At 48.4% G+C, this 23,278-nt stretch overlaps 1 protein-coding gene across 1 annotated transcript in view; it reads left to right on the top strand.

Moving 5' to 3' along the window:
- The window catches only part of MYBPH (myosin binding protein H), a 58,484-nt gene that overhangs the window by 2,048 nt on the left and 33,158 nt on the right, over positions 1-23,278 (top strand). Inside the window, exon 2 of the mRNA XM_075613352.1 lies at positions 21,605-21,739. Within this exon, the coding sequence (XP_075469467.1) occupies positions 21,605-21,739 (135 nt within the window). The remainder of the gene's footprint in view (positions 1-21,604; positions 21,740-23,278) is intronic.

The raw sequence follows: 23,278 nt of genomic DNA, 5'->3' as shown, positions 1-23,278 counted from the left end.
GAGGGTGCAAGAGGGTGACCCTATTGAAGTATATAGGGACAAATTATGTTTTCAAGAGGGTTAACTGTTTGAAGTGTATGGGGCAGATGATATATGTAAGAGAGGGATCCTATTAAAGTCAATAGGGGTAAGTCATGGGTGTAATAAGATAATCAAATTATGTGGGTGAAGTCTAAGGGCGTATATGTAAGAGGGTAACCCTATTAAATTGCTTTTGAAGGGTGTTATAGGGATATCCTATTAGCGTCTATGGGGTAAATTGGTATGTGTGATGTTAACGTCTGAAAAGTGCTTCCCTTTGATACAGTATCTAAGAGGGGAATACTAAGGTATGTGTACTGTACTGTAGGAACGTGATCCAGTTAAAGTTTATGGGCTCTGAAAATTATATGCCGCTAAAAAATACTATTGTGAGGTCTCATTTTCAGGCTTCAAAGACTTCATTTCTTTTAAATGGTGATCTCACTGAAGTTTATGGGGGCAATTAATGTGTGTGGGAGGGTGATCCTATTAAAGTTATAAGGGTAACTGAGGTAAGTGTCATCCTTACAGTTAATAGGGTGAAGTCTATGAGGTGAAGCTGGTTTCTGTAGTAGTTTGCTATTTATTGGATTTGAACACTATGTAGTGATAAAAATATCAGTGATGCCATATTTCTAACATATTACTGTTAATACAGCAGGGCCCCGCTACTCGGCAATCCTCCAATACGGTGGTACCGAGAAGGGGGCCGCCGTGTCTGCGCAGAACGGGGAAGTCCGAGGTCGCGCATGCGCAGAATGGGGGGGTGCAGAGGTTGTGCATGCGCAGAACGGAGGTCACGCATGCGCAGAAGTGGGAATTGCAGGTCTGCGCATGCGCACACGCCGAAAATTACCGGTTCCATTTTCCGGCAATTTTCGCTTTGCGGCGGACCCTTAGAACGGAACCTGACGCATGCTCGGGGCCCTCCTGTAACTGTTTTCAAGGAAATAAGAGTGTCATTTCTGACTAATATAAGGGTCATCTACAGGTATTGAGAACCAGTGGGGATATTTTATGGGTGTAGCACTGTAAACTTATAGAAATTTATAAGGTCAAGTGAAGTACAATATGTATATATGGCTCACAGATGTTATATGGGTAACTAATGCTTGTAAGAGGTTAATCATATTAAAGTCTATTTGGGCAAATGAGGTGTGTAAAAAGGCCATCCTATTAAAGTCTAGGGGGGGGGGGGGTAGCTAAATTGTACAAACACGGGACAGCTGTTTTTAAAAGGATGATTCTATTTAACTATATGTAGGAGGGTTTTGATTATTAATAGGGTTAAGTCCATGAGAGCAACTGGTGTGTTTAAGAAGATAATTCCATTAAGTTCAGTGGGGAAAATAGATCTTTGTAAGAGAGTGATCTATTAACATATGTGGGGCAACTGATGTTTGTGTTGAAAAGAAAATAGAACAGGAAGTTGCTGTGTTGCCACTTTGATGTCACTTATGGTACAGGAAGTTGGGGGTATCAGACACCACTGTCATTTCCTATAACTTTCAACTCTTTCTATATAACCAGAAGATACAATGTTACTAAATGAGCTAGCAGAAGAAATATTTCTAACCCTGGTAAATATATCCCTGCGAAAGAAAAACTCTGCCTGAAAAGTGCTATACAGCAAATAAAAATACCACTTGTAGGTACATTTGCATTCCCAGACAGGTCTGCAACCCTGACTTTCCCCATTATCCCTTAGCACAGGTGTGCGCAAACTGGAGGGTGTACCCCGAGATATTCCTGGAGGGGGACGGGCTGTTGCAGAGTTGCGCTTTTTCCCAAGGCATCCAAATTAAATGCCAAGGTATTGCTTGAGGCCTCTGCAACTTTACTTACCTGGATTCAGATGCGTGGTGTGACATGTCGCCATGGCAACGCGGCATAAAATGACGATGCGGGGGTCACGTGACCCTGCGACGTCATTTGACGCCGCACAATGAGGTAAGGAGGGTGCGAGCACATGGGGGGGGGGGGGGGGGGGTGGGGGCGCAACTCCAATAGTTTGCACACCCCTGCCTTAGCATACAATGTTTCCACTGCAGCCAGGGATACTGGGTAATGACATGCAAATGAGCACTCAGTGTGTCACTCTACTTCTTGTGTCCATTTTAACAGGGACCCCTATAAGTTTATTTCTGCTGCATAACACGGCTTATTCAGCAGAGCCTGGGTTAAAGTAATGTACAGTAAAAGAACTGCCTGCCCTATACAAATCTCCTTTAAACCGCCCCCCACCCCCCACCCATGCAGAACATTAAACACGGTAGCCCACAGGGATAATTTAATAGGATTATTTCATGGGTAGTTTGGACCTTCTTGATATACTTAATAGAGATGAGTGAGGCTAGAGTCTCTGTGCTGGACCCAGGGCAAAATTGAGGAAAAACCTTGTTTTGGTTTCTCGCTCGCCTCGGATCTCACGACATTTCATCGCCCTTTCAAATAAAGCCACCTCTTCCTGTCCTGGCTGTGATTTGGATGAGTGATTTTTACAGGTGGGAGGAGCAGGCAAGAAGGGGGATGCTCTGCAGCGCAACTTTGGCCCAGCTGCTAAGAAGGGCCGGCTAGAGATCCTACACGCACATACTGGAATCTAATGGTTCATATAGGTCAGCTGCAGGCGCTGCTACTCGTATTACTCTGCAAATACACAACCCCATTAAATGCTCTCACACGTCATACCGAGGATGTTACTAGTGTGAAAAAACGTGTGCCCTATTAAAAATAGAACAGATACTTATATAACAAGGAGATCATTGAGGGAAGAAAATAAGATGCAGCATTGTTTTATTAAAAGGTAGCGATCAGATGTATTAAACAACAAAGTGAGCTAATGACCGTGACATGTTTAAGGACAGGTAAAGAATCATAAAAAGATGCTGCACTTCAGCCACTTCAGTCGCTGCATTTATTTGCTTAATGCTGACAACACAGATTAAACAATGTCCTCATCCCCTGAAATGTTGTGTATTCTGGCGTGCTCAGCATCAAGCAAATACGCGCAGTAACTTCTGTGGGAAACTGTTCAAGTGCAGCATTTTCTTTGTTATTCTATGATTGTACTGAAGGCTGTTTGAGCCGGACGCAAGGAGACAGCAGCACAGAGGCCAAGGCGGAGACAAAAAACCCTGCAGTGCACCAGAGCTTTGTTATTTTTTCGATGTTTAAGGGCAGTCCGATGTAGCAAGAAATGATGGAGCACTAGGAGGTGTTATAGGGAACGGTGATACAGATGTAGCCAGGGTGATTGCACCCGCTTATAATGCAGAATGTTGCACTATAAGGCCTCGGCCATGTTTACCGCTTGCTGGCGGAAGCGTGCTGACGCGCGCTCCCGCTCAGCACTGAGCCCCTACAGCCGCAATTAGAGCGGCTTTAGTAGGGGCTCGCCTACGCTTCCGCAAGCGCGCGGAAGCGCAGGTCTTAGGGAATTTTAACATTACCCCGCTTGCCGCCGCGACAGGCCGGTCACGTGAGCGGTTCGCCCAATGAGGGCGAACCAGCTCCGCAAGGCCACTGGCCCGCCCCCGGCCCGCCCCCCTGACGGCGCGCCGGGCAAGCAACCGCAAGGCCAGGGAAAGCACCCGCTTTCCCTGAGCCTCAGCGCACCTCAGCAAGCCAGCGGTAAGCGTGTCCGAGGCCTAAGGCCTGGGACCCGGTGCGCCCGGCGGCGCGGGCGGCCACACGCGAGTTCCCCGCCAGCAGGGGAATCCTGCGGAGCCGGTCCCGGTCCCCCCTGGCTGCACAGCTCACTACATGCTGTGACGCGTCAGCCGCTATGGGATACAAGAGAATGGTGATTGGTGATCCCTAGCGTTGACGCGTCACGTGGTGTTGCTGTGAGCCAATGAGGAGGGGAGGCTTCAGGAGGAGGAGAGGCTTCAGGGAGCGGGGAGGAGTGTGGGGGGAAAGCAGCGTGAGTGCCTGTCTGTGTGTGTGTATGTGTGTGCCTGAGTGCCTGTCTGTGTTTGTGTATCTGTGTGCCTGAGTGCGTGGGTGCCTGCCTCTGTGTGTATGTGTATATGTGTATGAGTGCCTGCGTGCGTGTGTGAGAGAGTGCCTGCGTGTGTGTGTATGTGTGTGTCTGAGTGCGTGAGTGCCTGCCTCTGTCTGTGTGTGTGCCTGAGTGTGTATGTTTGTGTGTGTCTGCGTGTGTGTATGAGTGCCAGCCCGAGCCCGTGGAGGGAGGGAGGGAGGGGGGGGGGGAGAGTAGCGGGTCCCTCCGCTCAAGCCACGCCCCCCCTCCCGCTCAAACCTCCCACTCCCGCCCACCTCCCGCTCCGGCTCCGGCTCCCTACAGACCGCATATCGCGGTCTGTGTCTGTCAGCGCCCCGCCTGTCTGCAGTGCGGGAGTGCTGACGGAGGGACCGGGGCCTTAGCCTAGGGCAGCATAGCTGTATCTATTTTTCGTGGGATTCAATAGCAGGGATAACGCAGAATATCTCACCATAGCACTCTAGCTGGTGTAATAACCCCACCTACATCTGTATGGGGAAATAGGAGTTTTAGGGAGTGATTTATATGAAGCAATAGGTAGAGCTATAGGGAGCAGAGTATATAGAGCAGTTGACGTTATAGGGAGTTGTTATATTGAGAAAAAAGGGGAGTTTTAAAGAGCTGTTATATGGAGCAATAGTGGGAGTTATAGAAAGCAGGTGTATGTTATATGGAGTAATAGGAGGAGTTATACAGTGTGAAGATGTTATATTAAGCAATAGGAACAGTTGTATCGGGCAATAGGAGTTAGAATAAGGGGTTATATGGACAATAGGAGTAGATATAGTGAGCAGATGTATGGGGCAATTGTCAGCAGTTTTCTAACCATTACTAAATAAGAACCCATGTTCCTGTCTTGGCCCTTGTCCCGTCTCTTGTGATCTCACAACACCTCATTAATCCCACCCAACAATGTTCATTAATGTCCAATTGCAATTTTAAAAAAAAGTATTCCATAAAACAACGTTAGACTGTAATGTCTATTATACCAAGGATATTTCATGGGTCTTTGAAATTCCAGAACATGAATTTCAGGCTTATCAAATCCGCTTAAAAACAGCAATTCTCTTATCTAAGCAGCAATAGTTAGAAAATATCTACACTGGATTATCTCTCCCATTCTTTAAATGCTGAACTCCCAAACAACAGCATTTGGGTTTTAAGAGTCTTGCCATATGTGGAGGTGCCGTTTGCAGTGCTATTTTTGTAAGTATAAGGGACTATTTATAAATCGGAGTCATTAAGGGGTCCTATTTACTAAGGCAATAGTAAAAGGGACAGTCCTATGTAGCTGGTCAGAAAAACAGGCTAAACAAATCTAACCATAATAATAGCAAAAATTTGGCTTATTTAATTTTTGGGAAATAAATTACAAACTATTTGGCCTGTGGCCGCATCTGACGCATTATATTTTTGATGCATGCTGCACTGTTATTTAATTTCATTTTATGCTTTTGTTTGTTTAAATCAACAGCGAAGTTCATGTTTTCAAGCACTTCCCTAGGCTATATACTATGTTCTGAGTTACTTCTCTGAAATCTTTAACACCTTACTGTTCTTCTGCTATTTGGAGTTTTCAAGCATTCTATGTCCCTCTCCCACCTCTCCCCCATCTCTCTCCCACCTCTCCCACCTCTCCCCCATCTAATTCCCTTCTCTCTCTCTTCCAATTTTTATTCTCCCTTTCTCTTCCCCCATCTGTCTCTGCCCATCTCTCTACTCTCAACTCTTCCCCCCCCTCTCTATCTCCAGCTCTAATCACAACTCTTACGCCACCACCCCTCCCCCCCCCTCTCCCATTGTGAGAAAGAAGTGGGTGAGAGAGAAAGAAGGGGTGAGGGGAGAGAAAGGGGGATTGAGGGGTACGAACGAGAAGGGGGGAAAGGGGTGTGGGTGTGATAGAAAGCAAGGGGACAGAAGGTGACAAAGAAAAGAGGGAGGATGAGGGAGATGAGAGGGAGGAGGGAGGAGGAAGGTGAGAGAGGAATGAGTGGGAGAGAAGAGGGAGAAGTTGATGTGAAAGAGAAAGGAGTGTGTTTGCAATGAGAGAAAGGAAAGGGGCACTGTCACAGGGAAAGGAGTGTGTTTGCAATGAGAGAAAGGAAAGGGGCACTGTCACAGGGAAAGGAGTGTGTTTGCAATGAGAGAAAGGAAGGGGGCACTGTCACAGGGAAAGGAGTGTGTTTGCAATGAGAGAAAGGAAGGGGGTACTGTCACAGGGAAAGGAGTGTGTTTGCAATGAGAGAAAGGAAAGGGGCACTGTCACAGGGAAAGGAGTGTGTTTGCAATGAGAGAAAGGAAGGGGGTACTGTCACAGGGAAAGGAGTGTGTTTGCAATGAGGGAAAGGAAGGGGCACTGTCACAGGGAAAGGAGTGTGTTTGCAATGAGAGAAAGGAAGGGTGTACTGTCACAGGGAAAGGAGTGTGTTTGCAATGAGAGAAAGGAAGGGGGTACTGTCACAGGGAAAGGAGTGTGTTTGCAGGGGGTACTGTCACAGGGAAAGGAGTGTGTTTGCAATGAGGGTAAGGAAGGGGGCACTGTCACAGGGAAAGGAGTGTGTTTGCAATGGGGGAAAGGAAGGGGGCACTGTCACAGGGAAAGGAGTGTGTTTGCAATGGGGGAAAGGACGGGGGCACTGTCACAGGGAAAGGAGTGTGTTTGCAATGAGAGAAAGGAAGGGGGCACTGTCACAGGGAAAGGAGTGTGTTTGCAATGAGGGAAAGGAAGGGGGCACTGTCACAGGGAAAGGAGTGTGTTTGCAATGAGGGAAAGGAAGGGGGTACTGTCACAGGGAAAGGAGTGTGTTTGCAATGAGGGAAAGGAAGGGGCACTGTCACAGGGAAAGGAGTGTGTTTGCAATGAGGGAAAGGAAGGGGGTACTGTCACAGGGAAAGGAGTGTGTTTGCAGGGGGTACTGTCACAGGGAAAGGAATGTGTTTGCAATGAGAGAAAGGAAGGGGGTACTGTCACAGGGAAAAGAGTGTGTTTGCAATGAGGGAAAGGAAGGGGGTACTGTCACAGGGAAAGGAGTGTGTTTGCAGGGGGTACTGTCACAGGGAAAGGAGTGTGTTTGCAATGAGAGAAAGGAAGGGGGTACTGTCACAGGGAAAGGAGTGTGTTTGCAATGAGGTAAAGGAAGGGGGTACTGTCACAGGGAAAGGAGTGTGTTTGCAATGAGAGAAAGGAAGGGGGTACTGTCACAGGGAAAGGAGTGTGTTTGCAATGAGGGAAAGGAAGGGGGCACTGTCACAGGGAAAGGAGTGTGTTTGCAATGAGGGAAAGGAAGGGGGCACTGTCACAGGGAAAGGAGTGTGTTTGCAATGGGGGAAAGGAAGGGGGCACTGTCACAGGGAAAGGAGTGTGTTTGCAATGAGAGAAAGGAAGGGGGTACTGTCACAGGGAAAGGAGTGTGTTTGCAATGAGGGAAAGGAAGGGGGCACTGTCACAGGGAAAGGAGTGTGTTTGCAATGAGAGAAAGGAAGGGGGCTCTGTCACAGAGAAAGGAGTGTGTTTGCAATGAGAGAAAGGAAGGGGGCACTGTCACAGAGAAAGGAGTGTGTTTGCAATGAGAGAAAGGAAGGGGGTACTGTCACAGGGAAAGGAGTGTGTTTGCAATGAGAGAAAGGAAGGGGGTACTGTCACAGGGAAAGGAGTGTGTTTGCAATGGGGGAAAGGAAGGGGGCTCTGTCACAGGGAAAGGAGTGTGTTTGCAATGAGAGATAGGAAGGGGGCTCTGTCTCAGGGAAAGGAGTGTGTTTGCAATGAGAGAAAGGAAGGGGCACTGTCACAGGGAAAGGAGTGTGTTTGCAATGAGAGAAAGGAAGGGGGCTCTGTATCCTGAAGCCAGGGTCACGAATGGTGTATGAATGACTCCAGGTAGCTTAACTCGTGTCTCACCTCTTCCAAAGCAAAAACAAGTCCTTTTCTCTTTCTTGGTTTTATTGAGGGAAAACACAGGGAGATAGGTGCTTGTAGATGGAGTGTGGGGAGAGAGGGCTTCTCTGTCTGCTGTGCAGTGTATCAATAATGAGACAGTGTAAAACAAAAAGGCCTTGCTGGGGTGATAGCAGGCAGTTACTCACTCAGAGTCCAGGGTCAAAAGGAAATGAGGAGTAAGGGTCACACTAGATAGGAAGTGGGACTATACTAACTGTCAGCAAGGACAGGGGGGTAGGAATAGCCCACTCTCAGCTAGGAGAATATGAGCTGCAGGCAGCCAACACAGGCTGTGTAAACGACATGTTGCAATAATGTTGCATTTTACATACAGCGTTGCTGCTGGGACAGGGGAACTGACAGGCAACTAAAGAAGGGAGAAATGAATCCCATAACTAAAGGGGAAGACAGAGGAATATGGAATCTAGTTCCAGGACACTCCCCGTCTGGTATCTGGAGATACCACTATTTTAGGTATGTGTGGAACATATGTGCAATACAACATAACATGCAAAACTCATGTCCACATAACGATGGGATACCGTCCGGTACCACCAGCTTAAGTCCTTGCCATCTCGGTAAGGTAGGTGAATGCACAGCTCTAGGTTAGCTTGATGCACCACAATGTCTCTCAGAGTCCATAGAACTGGTAGCCAGTTCTTCTTTGTGATAGTCCGATTTTGGCATTAGGAGGATAGTCTCTGTGATAGGTCTCAAAAAAGTCTTAACGACCCCGTTCTGGGTCACCCGAACTTCCACTTTGCGGACCCTTTCATCTTCGCTTGGGAAGGTTTTGATTATAAGTCCCATGGGCCACTCGTTTCTTGTTACCTGTTTGTCTTTCAACAAAACCACGTCTCCTACTTGGATGTCCGGTTTAACCGTTTGCCATTTATGGCGTTCTTGGAGTGTCACTAGATACTCGCGTCTCCAGCGATCCCAAAATGTGTTAGCCAAGTGCTGCACCTGTCTCCACTGTCGCTTGTACATATCTTTAGAGTGGAAGCCTTCGACTGGGGTGGGGATGTTCCCTACTTTCTGGGTTAGCAGCATTGCTGGCGTCAAAATACTTGGCGATTCTGGATCCGTTGACACTGGAATCAAAGGCCTAGCATTGATTATCGCTGATATTTCGGCCATGAATGTGGTTAACACTTCGTGAGTGAGTCGAGTCAGGTTGCTTTTTAGCATCATAGAGTCCAAGATACGCCGGACTACCCCGATCATGCGTTCCCATGCTCCGCCCATGTGAGAGGAGTGAGGAGGGTTGAATGTCCACCTGCACTCTTGGTCGCGCAAGTATCTTTTGATACTATTGTCTCTATTATCTTTAGTGTCTATTTGTAATTCCTTACATGCTCCAACGAAATTGGTACCACAATCGGAGCGTATTTGTTTAACTGGTCCTCTGACTGCAAAGAACCTTCTGAGGGCATTTATGAAGCTTGAAGCATCCATAGATTCTATAACCTCGATGTGTATCGCTCGCATACTCATGCAGGTGAAGAGTACCGCCCATCGTTTGCTGTTTGCTAGTCCGCCCCTAGTTCTACGCGAGATGACCATCCAGGGCCCAAATACATCAAGTCCTACATAGGTAAAGGGGGGTTCTGTATTAAGTCTGTCGACAGGTAGATCCGCCATCCTTTGGTCTTGGCTTTTGCCTCTCAGCATTCGGCACCTAACACATTTGTGGAGATTACTGGCCACGTACCTTTTCATGCCAACGACCCAAATGCCCGCCGCCCTAATGGCGCCTTCGGTGAAGTGTCGTCCCTGATGCATGACTTGTTCGTGGTAGTGGCGCACCAACAAAGTGGCGATGTGATGCCGGCCAGGGATGATAAGAGGGTTGCTTTCCTCCCTGCTCAGTTGGGACTTATTGAGGCGGCCTCCTACTCTCATGAGGCCGTCGTTGTCGATGAAGGGATTCAACTTCCAAAGTGGACTGTTTTTGTTAACACTCTTCTTTCCGCGAATGCAATTGATCTCTTCCGCATATGTTTCCCTTTGAACATGACTCAGAACAGTTTCCTTAGCCTTTGTAATTTCCTCTACGGTGCGCAGCTCTTTGCAGATGTGCCAGCCGTGGCAACCGGTAGTTTTACCGTCTGGTGTCTGGCGGAAGGAGGAGGCTATATGCCCGAGATGGGCTACTGTTCGCAGAAGGGCCGTCCACTTTGAGAAGCGTTGGAATCGATGTGATCCGAATGCGTTTTTGTGCGATACATTGGTGAGTACCACGGATACTTGTGGGGGCCTTATCTCCGTATCCTTTTCGGGATCCACGAGTTCAAAATCGTCAACTGGGGTTGGTAGCGTTTCCGCAGGCTGCGCAAGAAACATTGGTCCTGTGAGCCACGACATATTCTGCAGTTGAGATGCGGGTACTGATCTGGTGGCGTGATCTGCGGGATTTTGCTCTGTGGGCACGTGGTGCCATTGTTCTGGTTGGGTTGACTTCCTGATTCTTTCTACGCGGTTAGCTACGTATACGTAGAATCTCCTTTTCTTATTGTAGATGTATCCCAGTACCACCTTGCTATCTGTGTAGTTTGACGGCATCTGGTTTGCTGTCCATCTCATTCTCGATAAGCTCCGCCAGTTCTACTGCTAGCACTGCACCACACAGCTCGAGTCTGGGTATAGTATGGTCAGGTTGTGGCGCCAGCTTAGCTTTGCCAAGGATGAACCTGATGTGGCAACTTCCATCCACGTCCGTGGTTTTTAGGTAGGCCACCGCTGCTATAGCTTTGGTGGAGGCATCTGAGAACACGCAAAGCTCTTTGCTGTGTGCGGCGGTGAGAGATATAGGTGAATAGGGGCATGGGATTTGAAGTTGCTCGAGGGCCTTCAAGGAGTATTTCCACGTTTCCCACTCTTTCCGTTTTTCTGGAGGTAGTGGGGTATCCCATTCCTGTTTTTCGAAGGACATTTCTCTGAGGAGAGACTTCCCTTGTATAGTGACAGGAGCCACGAATCCTAGCGGGTCGTAGAGACTGTTAACGGTGGACAGGACTCCGCGACGTGTGAAGGGTTTTTCTTCGATGGCTACCTGGAACGTAAAGGTGTCTGTTTTAAGATTCCAGCTTATCCCCAGGCTCCGCTGTATGGGAGGCGTGTCGGTCCCCAGATCCAAATTCTTGAGATCTGGTGCTTGATCATCTGCGTGAAACGCCTTCATCACTGTGGCACTGTTGGAAGCTATTTTGTGCAACCTTAGGTTGGCCTTCGCTAACATCTTTTGTGTCCTCTTGAGTAGATCTACGGCTTCTTCTTCGGTGGGAACTGATTTTAATCCGTCGTCCACATAGAAGTCTCTTTCGACGAAGCTCCTGGCGTCTTTCCCGAACTCTGCTTCTCCGTCTTGGGCCGTTCTTCTGAGGCCGTAGGCTGCCACTGCAGGTGATGGGCTGTTCCCGAAGACATGTACTTTCATGCGGTACTCCGTGATTTCTTTTTCTACGTCGTCATCTTGGTACCACAGGAATCTTAGGTAGTTACGGTTGTCTTCTCGCACAAGGAAGCAGTGGAACATCTGTTGAATGTCTGCGGTTACGGCGATAGGTTCCTTGCGGAAGCGGATCAGCACTCCCAGAAGACTGTTCGTCAGATCCGGCCCGGTGAGGAGAACATCGTTTAGGGAGACTCCCTGATGCTGAGCGCTGGAGTCGAATACCACTCGGATTTGGCCAGGTTTCTGGGGGTGGTAGACGCCAAACGACGGGAGGTACCAGCATTCTTCGCCTTCTTTCATTGGGGGCGCCGACTCTGCATGGCCACTGTGGAAGATTTTTTGCATGAAGGCCACAAAGTGTTCCTTGGTCTCCGGTTTCCTTTGTAGGTTACGGCGGAGCGAAGCGAGCCTAGACATAGCATGGTCTCTGTTGTTTGGGAGGCGTCTTCTTGGCGAGCGGAAAGGTAGTGGGGCCACCCAACTGCCCAATTCGTCCTTGAAGAGCTCCTTATCCATTAACCTCAAGAATTCTTTGTCTTCCATTGATGGCGCCTGTTTGTCGTCGTCCTTTGTTGTCTGGAACACTGTACTCCCTAGGTCATTGGGGTATTTTCTTGCCACAGGCGCGTCTCCGTAGTTCCTTTTGGTCTCGAGCTTCTCGTGGACCTGAAAGTGGTTCGGACAAGGTTTGAAGTGGGATATACGACCGTTCTCCAACAAGTTCGTCTGTAGGGCGCCTACGTTGTCGGGTCCTCGTATCCTGTCTATGCATACTTCTCCAACTACCACCCATCCTAGATCGAGCCTTTGGGCGCTTGGGCCGTTGTGGTCCCCATTTCGCTGTTCGCGGATCTTGTGTGCTCTCATGATGTCTCTGCCAAGTAGCAGCAGGATCTGGGCATCTTCGTCTAGTGGTGGGATATGATCGGCAATGGTTTTTAGATGGGGATGGTGTCGCGCCACGTCTGGCGTGGGGATCTCAGTCCTATCTTCCGCCATGTGATTGCACTCGATGAGTGTGGGAAGGGGCATGCTCACTTTGCCGTCTATTGAGCATATGGTGTAGCCATTCACTCTTCTCCCTGTAGTCTCCATTCGCCCTGCGCACGTTCTGAGAGTGTAAGGAGAAGTACTGTCTTGTATGCCGAACATATCGAAGAATTCTGACCTGACCAGCGATCGGTTGCTCTGGTCGTCGATGATTGCATACATCCGTTTGGCTCTTTGGGGTTGTCCCTCTGGGTGCACTGCTACCAGACATATTTTAGAGCAAGATCTACCGTCGTCTCCTTCTCCACATACTTCTGTGCATTTGGATGCTACTGACGTCGGGGGGGTGTGTGTCTCCCACTTCTTCCTCCCCGCCCTGCTTTGTCGGAGGGTTAGGGGCTTTGCTTGCTTTGGGCTTCATAGCTTCCGGGTGTAGAGCGGCTATGTGCCTGTCGCTATCGCACTCTGTGCATTTCATAGCTTCTTTGCAGTCCTTGAATAAATGAGTTGTGGAAGCACAACATTTGAAACAGGCTCCCCATTCCCTGAGTAGGTTCTTTCGCTCCTCTATGGGTTTCATCCTGAATCCGAAGCACTTGTTAAGTGGATGCGGCTTTTTGTGGATAGGGCATTCTTTGTTAAGGTCCCTTGGTTTTTTGTCCCTGTCGGCCGTCTGGCTGGGACTCGCGTGGGTCGTAGGGGGCACGTCCGTCCTGTGGACCGAGATGGGTGTTCTGGAGTCCTTGCACCTTGCTGTTGACCTTTCGTTCCTCGGGTGGCTAACGCTGGATGTGGTTTGCGCCCCTAAGACGAAGCTGGGGTCGTTTCTTGTCTTTGCCGCTTCGCAGATGAAGCTCATGAAGAATGAGAATGGGGGGAAGACAACCTGCTTCTCCCTTTTGTATTTGGAACCTTGTGAAAGCCACCTTTCTTGGAGGTTGAAGGGTAGCTTCTCCAGGATGGGTCTCACTCCACGAGCTGAATCTAGGGCGTTGAGACCTATTAAGGAATGGTCTTTCCTTGCGAACTCCAGTTCTTGCAGCAGGTCTCCAAGATCTCGTAACTTCGAGTAGTCTTTACTCGTGATCTTGGGGAAGCTCTCGATTCTTTTGAAGAGTGAATCCTCGACTGCTTCAGGGCTGCCATAGGTCTCTTCTAGCCTTTCCCACACTAGGTCCAGACCTACTTGGGGTTGATGTGCGTTTGCCATCCGAAGTCTCTGCGCTTGCTCCCTGGATACGTTCCCCAAGAACTTAACTAACAGGTTGAGCTCTTCCCTTGCTGAGAAGTCCAAGCTGTCGATTGCGTCTTTGAACGTGAACTTCCACGTCCGGTAGTTCTCAGGGCGGTCGTCGAAGCTGATGAGTCCTGCGTGCACCAAGTCGCGCCGGATCATGTACTTGGCTATGTCTGTCAGACCTGAGACGTCGGCGCGTTTGCCCCGTTCTGAGGTAGTTGCTGGGACGGTCTGTGCGGTCGCCTCTTCCTTGGCGTGGATGCGTGATGGCTGCTGGCCAGTGTGAGGGGCTGTTTTCTCCCGCGTGGGTGTACCTGGATTGCGAGCCTGTTGTGGTGCATCCGTGTGCACGCTGGCGTGTGGATCACTCTTGTGGCTGTGGCTATCCCAGGCAGCATGTACCATTGACAGAGCAGCGTCTTCTCCTCGTGGGCCTAGCAGGTCTTCGGTATCTGTGGAGTCGCTCCATCCGTGTTGAGATGGTGCGCTGGTGTTTACACTGAAGAGGCTCCTTACGTAGTCTTCAGTGCGTCGGGCCGGATCCTCTGAGGCAATCCGTCTGTACGGTTGCTCCCCGCCGTCCTGTTGCGCGGCTGCTTCTAGGACTTCGGCTTGGGCTATAGAGGCGGCGGCTTCCTTCTCTTGATTTAGTGCCTCTAGATCCGCGTCCAATTCGGCCTTTTTACGCGCCGCGGCAGCGGCGGCATTTGCAGCGGCGGCGGTAGCTGCAGCGGCGGCATTGGCAGCGGCGGCAGCGTTGGCAGCGGCATTCTGCTCCTCCTCTTCTATGCGCGCTCTTTCTGTCCTTACGGCTGCCTCTCTGCGACTATATTCAGCCCTGGCACGTGCGGCCTCTGCGGCGGCTCGTGCCTTGGTAGCGTTTGTGCTTGCACTGGACGCGTTAGACTGCGCTGATCTTGCTGATCTAGATGAGTGCCTGGATATGCTTGAGCGCTGCGATGCAGTCTCCAGGAGGAGCTCTTTTCTCACGCTTTGAGCGTCTGTGATGGCGGCCCGCACGCGGCTGTCACGTGCAAGATCAATGTTATTTTGTAAGTCTCTTTCTTGCAGGCTTTCGCCGGTGTTGGTTCTGGTCAAGTAGGTGATGTATGTTTCTGACAGCCCTTGGTAGCACGAGTGATCAGACTTTATTTGAATAATTGCCTGCGCAAGCTGTTGTGCATTATCGCCAATACTAACGACATTGCGTAACTCCAATGCGGTTGTTTCCCAGGCCAACTCTAATTTAGCGCGGTGCGCTTCAATGTCGCTCTCATATTTTTCGCGGCCCTTTTGTGTCAGTGTGACTGTCCGTTTGGGCCTTGCGCCTGCCTGCGCCTGTTGCAGATGCGCAGCGGTCTCTGTGTCTGAGAGATCGCTTTCCTGCGTGATGTCTGGTGAGGCTCTGAGTTCTGCCATGCTGTAGGTGTGTGTAGGCCTTTTGCCAGTGCGTGTGGCGTGCGGTCTTTTACCTTGTCAGCGTAGGGCGTCTGTCTCAGATGGTGCCGAGCGGTGTCCTGCAGCGTGCAGCGTTGGGGTAGCTGTACTTACAGGTGTCCGTAGGCTCCTCACTGTGGGGCTGAGCAGCGGGTGGACTCAGACAGAGAAAAAGGCAGTTAGGTTTGTGTGTACAGTCTGTTTGCAAAGCTGCTGCCTTGTGTGCAGGGACTATTCTGTATAGCATAAAGTCTTTGAGTAGTAGCTGCTGTGTGATTCCCCAACACAGGTCTTTGTTTTACTATCCTGAAGCCAGGGTCACGAATGGTGTATGAATGACTCCAGGTAGCTTAACTCGTGTCTCACCTCTTCCAAAGCACAAACAAGTCCTTTTCTCTTTCTTGGTTTTATTGAGGGAAAACACAGGGAGATAGGTGCTTGTAGATGGAGTGTGGGGAGAGAGGGCTTCTCTGTCTGCTGTGCAGTGTATCAATAATGAGACAGTGTAAAACAAAAAAGCCTTGCTGGGGTGATAGCAGGCAGTTACTCACTCAGAGTCCAGGGTCAAAAGGAAATGAGGAGTAAGGGTCACACTAGATAGGAAGTGGGACTATACTAACTGTCAGCAAGGACAGGGGGGTAGGAATAGCCCACTCTCAGCTAGGAGAATATGAGCTGCAGGCAACCAACACAGGCTGTGTAAACGACATGTTGCAATAATGTTGCATTTTACATACAGCGTTGCTGCTGGGACAGGGGAACTGACAGGCAACTAAAGAAGGGAGAAATGAATCCCATAACTAAAGGGGAAGACAGAGGAATATGGAATCTAGTTCCAGGACATTCTGTCACAGGGAAAGGAGTGTGTTTGCAATGAGAGAAAGGAAGGGGGCACTGTCACAGGGAAAGGAGTGTGTTTGCAATGAGAGGAGTGTGTTTGCAATGAGAGAAAGGAAGGGGGTTCTGTCACAGGGAAAGGAGTGTGTTTGCAATGAGAGAAAGGAAGGGGGTACTGTCACAGGGAAAGGAGTGTGTTTGCAATGAGAGAAAGGAAGGGGGCTCTGTCACAGGGAAAGGAGTGTGTTTGCAATGAGAGAAAGGAAGGGGGCTCTGTCACAGGGAAAGGAGTGTGTTTGCAATGAGAGAAAGGAAGGGGGCACTGTCACAGGGAAAGGAGGGAGATGTGGATAGCTGACAGTATGCGAATGAGTATCTCCCTAGATATATACTTCTATAACTGCCTGATGTTACATCAGACCTGTATTTACCTATGCTTATACCAGCGGTGCGCAAAGTGGGGGGCGCTAGATTGCCTGGGGGGGGCGCCGGTGTTACAGAGGCCCCCGCCCTCCCCCCGAAGGCATTTAAAATAAATGCCGGGGATCGTGTGAGGACTCTGTAACTAGTTTGCTTACCTTCGTTCCAACGACGTGTCTCTATGGCAATCGGCGTCAAATGACGCCGCGGGGTCATGAGACATAGCAACGTGACCTCACACGACCCCGCAACGTCATTTGACGCCGGGCCCGTTCGGGGGGAGGGGGCGCGAGCCGGAGAGGAGACAGGGAGCGCATGAAAATAAGTTTGCGCACCCCTGCCTTATACTGTGCAAGTAATCAATAATTAAGAACAATAATGTATTTCTTCACTTCACATACAATGGGATGATGTTTTTGCAGGGAAAAATGTAGATACATGGGCAGCCTTTAAAAGATTATTAGAAAAGCACACTTATCAGTGTATACCCTTGGGTAATAAGTATAAAAGAAATAAGTCAAAACCAATGTGGCTAAATAAACAGGTAGGGGAGGAAATGGACAAGAAGAGGAAGGCGTTTAGATTCTTTAAGTCAGAAGGGACGGAGACATCGTATCAGAATTATAAGGAATATAACAAAAATTGCAAAAGGGCAATCAAATTAGCAAAAATGGATAATGAAAAAAGGATTGCAATAGAAAGTAAGATCAACCCTAAAAAGTTCTTAAAGTACCTTAATAACAAAAAAAATGAGAAAATAAAATATAGGACCCTTTCAGTGTGAGATGGGTAGGCAGATTATTATTGGAGATGAGGAAAAAGCTGAGGTATTAAACAAATTCTTTGCCTCTGTGTTTACCAGGGAAGAATCAAGTTCAATAGTAGTGCCGCAGGAGGAAGCCACAACCTCCATATTAATGAACAATTGGCTAACTGAGGAAAAAGTTCATAAGTGGCTTGAAAAAATTAAAGTTAATAAGGCACCTGGCCCCGATGGCATACATCCAAGAGTTCTCAAGGAGTTAAGCTTAGTAATAGCCAAACCATTATATTTAATATTCAAGGACTCCATTTCCACAGGCTCAGTACCACAAGATTGGCGTAAAGCAGATGTGGTGCCTACAGATGCGGCGGCCATTATTTTAACAAATCATGCAGTGTATACAATTGGAATACCCATGTCATGGCGCGGAATTTCTTCCAATCGTACCGCCTTAAGACGCGAGTGGCATTTTAGTGTTCTGGCTTTTAAACACCTGAAATTGACACAGTAGCACAGTACTGTACACATTACAATTCATTCATTTCATTGCATTTAATTGCACACAATCCATGAAATTCAAACAAAGCAACCGCGTTAAACACGTGTGCCTGGGGCGATTGGCCGCGTTCATGCTGCGTAGAGTACAGCAGCGCACACGAAAACGGCGCTGTGATTTGTTAAAATAATGGCCGCTGCATCTGTATATTTAAAAAGGGAGCTAGATCACAACCAGGGAATTTCCGACCTGTAAGTTTGACTTCAATAGTGGGGAAACTACTTGAAGGTTTAATACGGGATAATATTCAGAAATACCTAAAGGAAAACAAAATTATTAGTAATAGTCAGCATGGATTTATGAAGGATAGATCATGCCAAACTAGGTTTGCCAGGTGGCTTGTCCAAAAATACTGGACACAATGGCGAAAGGTGCGACACGCACGAGAATCGTTGGTGGGGAAGAATGTTATTTATAAATGACCTGACTGTTATGCCATTGTTTCTAAATTTTACTCCAAGTATTTACCAATTTGCACCAATTTATATTCTATTTCGTAAAAAATCTGGGGAGGAGTCTTGGGAGGGAGTGACCTTCCGAGGATTGTTTTAGGAAATAGAATATAAAATAGTGCAAATTGATGTCAATTGGTGCAAATTGGTGCACGCTTGGAGCGAAATAAAGAACAAATGACGTAATGGTCAGATCATTTATAAATAGCTTACCAGCAGTCATACTGTAAATGGCGAGCAACACTGATCTTACTGCTCCGCCCACAAATTCCAAGATTGTTGCACCCCTTCCTCATCCTCTCTCCCCTTATCCTCTCACCCCCCCTCGTCCTCATCCTGTCACTCCCTCCCTTCATCCTCTCACCCACCTCCCTTCATCCTCTTACCCCCCTCCCTTCACCCTCTCAGCCCCATCCCGTTATCCTCTCTCACCCCCCTCCCTTCATCCTCTCACCCCTTCCCATCATCCTCTCTCAACCCCCTCCCTGTCATTATCACCCCCCCTCCCTTCATCCACTCTCAAACCCCCTCCCTATCTTTATCACCCCCACCCCCCTCCCTGTCATTATCAGTACAGTAGCTTTCAAATTTAGACTTCAAAATCCAGCTTTAAATTGCATATTGAATCATCCCATTGAATAAGTAACCTGCTCTGCCTTCTTAGGGATGATGTGTAAGTAAGAAGGTGCTGCAGAGATTGCAATGCTGCTGAGATGAATTTACAATGTGGGTTATTTTTAATAGGTCTTGAAAATGAGAAGATTGTTAGTATGGTAAAAGAAAAGTAAGGGGGAGTGAACAATTGAACAAAGTCTGTACACACACACACACCTCTCTCTGCCGCATGCTTTTCCTCCGCTCTTTGCCCCCCCCCCCCCCCCCCAGACTCTGTTTCTTTGAGGAGGTAAGTAGGAATTAAGACCAGGGCAGGGGTCATCAAACTCTTAGTTCAAAAGAGCCAAATATGAGTAGCACAACGATTTAGAATTTTTCAAAGAGCCATAAATATATTTTTACAAGTACGGTTGATTAACCGTCATCACATCAGGCTGTCCCCCCCCCCCATCATTATTCCCACCCCCCATCACATCAGGCTGCCCCCCCCCCCCCATCATTATTCCCCCCCCCCCCCAGGAGCGCCAACAGAAATCATGGGGCCCGGGACAAATGAAAGGAGCAGGACCCCCCCCCCCCGAACCCATAGCGCACCTACCACGAAAAAATATCTTTAAGAGCGCAACTTTTACTTAACTGTTTTCTTATTGTGATACAGAAAAGACAGTGACTGGGTGGGTGGACTTTTGGGAGACAGCGACTGGGTGGATAGGTGGGTGGGAGACAGCGACTTGGGAGACAGCGACTGGGTGGGAGACAGCGACTTGGGTGGGTGGGAGACAGCGACTTGGGTGGGTGGGAGACAGCGACTTGGGTGGGTGGGAGACAGCGACTGACAGCGACTGGGTGGGTTGGTGGGTGGGGGGTTTGACAGCGACTTGGGTGGGAGACAGCGACTGGGTGGGTGGGAGACAGTGACTGGGTGGGTGGGAGACAGTGACTGGGAGACAGTGACTGGGAGACAGTGACAGGGTGACTGGGTGGGTGACAGTGACTTACCTTGACCGGGTGGGTGCAGGTTGCCGCCGGACTCTTTCCCCTCCTGCCCCCGATATCCCTGCGGCAGCTGCCCGGGAGGGGAGGTGAGCTTGGGGGTGCGGGAGGTGGGCTCGGGGGGGGGGGTGACACGGGAGGTGGGCTCGGGGGAGCGCAGGAATCTGGCGCGGGAAGCTGGCCGTGGGGGGGAAGCAGGCCGCAGGATTAGCTGGTACTTCCCCCTCCGTCCTACGTTGGGAGCGATGGGGGAGGGGCCACCGCAGGAGGAGCTGGTACTTCCCCCCTCTGTCCCACATTTTTTGCGACCCTGACCTGCGAATGCGCGCCGGGACCTGCGCGCCGGGACCGCTGGGGAATCGCCGCCGTTTTTCGCCACACACTTGATTCTCCGCCGCCCACGCGCTTGCTCCCGCATCGCGCCTGCCCCGCAATTCCTTGAGGAGAGCCGCACGGACGTGCCCCAAGAGGCTCGTGAGCCGCGATTTGACGACCCCTGGACCAGGGTAATGCAGTTGATGTGGTCTACTTAGATTTTGCAGAGGCTTATGATACGGTTCCACACAAGAGGTTGGTGTACAACATAAAGCAAATTGGACTCCGTAATAATATATGCACTTGGATTGAAAACTGGTTAAAGGACAGACAACAGAGGGTTGTCATAAATGGAACTTTTTCAGGTTGGGCTAAAGTCGTGAGTGGAGTACCTCAGGGATCGGTACTGGGACCCTTGCTTTTTAACTTGTTTATTAATGACCTTGAGGTTGGCATCGAGAGAAAAGTCTCCATCTTTGCTGATGATACTAAATTGTGTAAGGTAATAGAATCAGAGCAGGATGTAATTTCTCTTCAGGAGGACTTGGAGAGACTGGAAACGTGGGCAGGTAATGGCAGATGAGGTTTAACACAGATAAATGTAAGATTATGCATTTGGGATGCAAGAATAAACAGGCGACTTACAAATTAAATGGGGATAAATTGGGGGAATCCTTGATGGAGAAGGATTTAGGAGTGCTTGTAGACAGCAGGCTTAGCAATAGTGCCCAAAGTCATGCAGTAGCTGCAAAGGCAAATATCTTGCATTAAACTGGTGATGGATGGAAGAGAAGAAAACATAATTATGCCCCTTTACAAAGCATTAGTAGGACCACACCTTGAATATGGAGTACAATTTTGGGCACCAATCCTAAGAAAAGACATTCTTTTTTCAACCTCATCTACTATGTAACTATGTAACTGAAACTCAATACCTCAAATTGGGCTGCTGGCTCTGCCTGCGAATTAGTTCGACCACATTCAAGAGACCTTTGATGCAACTCGACCTGAATGAGCAGAGAGCAGTAAATGTAGGGGTGCAGCTGGTATTCCTACAGACACACACATGGTGATGGTACTTAGTACCACTTAATACTGCAGCATGTGCTTTTCCAGCAGCCATGGAGTAAAGTTTTAAATATAGCAGGCCCTTTAAGTGTTGCAGACCCTGTGTAATGTCAGCAGATGTCAAAATGACAAATGGTTGCATGATCTAGGAAAGGAAAAGTATTTGTGTAATGTTTAGTACTGTGGTGGGGTGGGATCCAGGGCTGGGCAGAGGGGACACTTCGTATACAGTTGAGTTTTTGTAAGCGAAAATGGGGAAAGACAGGGTTGCAGATCTGTCACGCTAATGTTCCTACAAGTGGTATTTTTATTTACTGCTCTTATAACTGCTCCCTATAATTCTTCCCATAACGGATCCTGTACCCGCTCCCTATACAGTAACGCTTCCTCTAACTGATCCCTATAACTCCTCTTCTTACTGATCTTACAACTCTATCTCTTTTCTATGGAGAGTCTGCTCCATGCATCTACTAATACGTACACTATTTGGTATTTTTCAGAACCCCCCAGTGAACCTACAAGTCTGTCAGTGGATGATGTTGATGACACCTCGTTATCAGTAAAGTGGAAGTGTCCTGATAAGGAGGGAACCGCCGCCCTGGATGGTTACCTACTGGAATACCAAAAAGAAGGAAGTGAGTTTTTTATTTTTTTTATTCTAAATATTTTGCCCTTGGCCATTGAAAGTCTTCTACGACCTACCCAATTGTCGCATATCATGCAGCATATACGCGGAGTTCTCCTCTGTCCCTTTCTGTATCTCAACTTTGAAGTCTCGCTATACTTTTGCATATATCCTGTGCTGTGCTCATAACTATCTCTTTTCCATCCTTTTGTCTCTTCTAAACCTTTTGCTTCATTTATTTAACTCTATCACACTCAGTAACACAGCAAGCACCTTCTAACCTCACCTTCAAGTCAAACATAAAAACACACCTTGTAATAACCCTAGATTAACCACTACTGTTTCCCACATACACAGAGACACTTATCCACCATCAAGGTCAGGCACTGTACGTACTACTTCTCTACTGTCTTTGTACGTATGAGTTCTATTAGCCTAATTAACGCTCGTTAATCATAATGCAAATAATGGGATGTTACCCATTTAAAGCATTCAAAATTACTTTGCAAATTAGCTCATCATAGCCTAAAAGATAAAACCCTCATATTTGCTAAGCTGCATTTAGGTTAATGGCACTAAATGTACCATTATTCTGTGGCAAAACGATTGAAAAGGGGCCCCGACGGAAAACTGTTTTGTTTTTCCTACCTGTTCTTGATTTAATTTTTAAAGGACCAACAAGCCTCCAGTTGAGTCTATGCTTGGCAACCTCTGCTCTTTATGCTAACTTTGTCCACTTGCAGGCACACAGAGCAGTTTTTTTATGCAGATGTCAGAGACTTATTCGTGAAACTGTCTACTCCTTAGCTTCTCTGTTAAGGCTCTGTGAAGTCCAGTGATGCCACTAAGTGAAGGAGTGATGTCACTAATTTAATCCTTGCAGACCAGGATTCTGGGTAATGAGTGTACCCCTGTTAGCGTCCTATCCAGCCTTTGCTTGCAAATCTTGGCATTGTTTTACTGTACCTGCCTTAAAGTAACTGTTTGCTTTGCAACAACTGCCAGCTTTCCATTGCAGAATTAGTTGTCTCTTAGTTTGTTGTTTAAATTTGCCCTTCCTCAATGCAGTGAGGATAATATCCATATTAAAATGGATAGAAGCTAGATACTGACATGCTGAGTGTGCTCAGGTGTATGTCACTCCCCAAAATGTTTGTCTGTGGCTTAACCTATTTTTCCCACCATACCCACAGAATTTATATTTATAGTGTGTATGGTTTGTACGGTACGTTTCATAATACAGAGGAAGCAAGGTTGGGCTAATTATCCCTCCTATAGCTCCATATTACCTCTGCCTAAGGCTTTGTCCCCACTGGCGCTGGGAGTGCTCATGCTTGGAGAGTGTGAGGGGGGAGGGGGCTGGGACGATGCAGGGGAAGTTGAGCGCGCTAGTAAGTATAAAAAAATATGTTTATGTAAGCGCAGAGCGTCGGTGAGCGTGTGCACGCGCATATGCGCGCGCATCGCGTGAGCAGGGACATATATATATATATATATACACAAGTCACCACGCCAAGCGCCGCCCGCTCAGCACTAGCAGGGACGCAGC

Source organism: Ascaphus truei, chromosome 9 (assembly GCF_040206685.1).
Source record: "Ascaphus truei isolate aAscTru1 chromosome 9, aAscTru1.hap1, whole genome shotgun sequence".
NCBI lineage: Eukaryota > Metazoa > Chordata > Amphibia > Anura > Ascaphidae > Ascaphus > Ascaphus truei.
The sequence above is the reverse complement of the archived record's forward strand: the minus strand, read 5'-3'. Positions and strand labels throughout refer to the sequence as shown.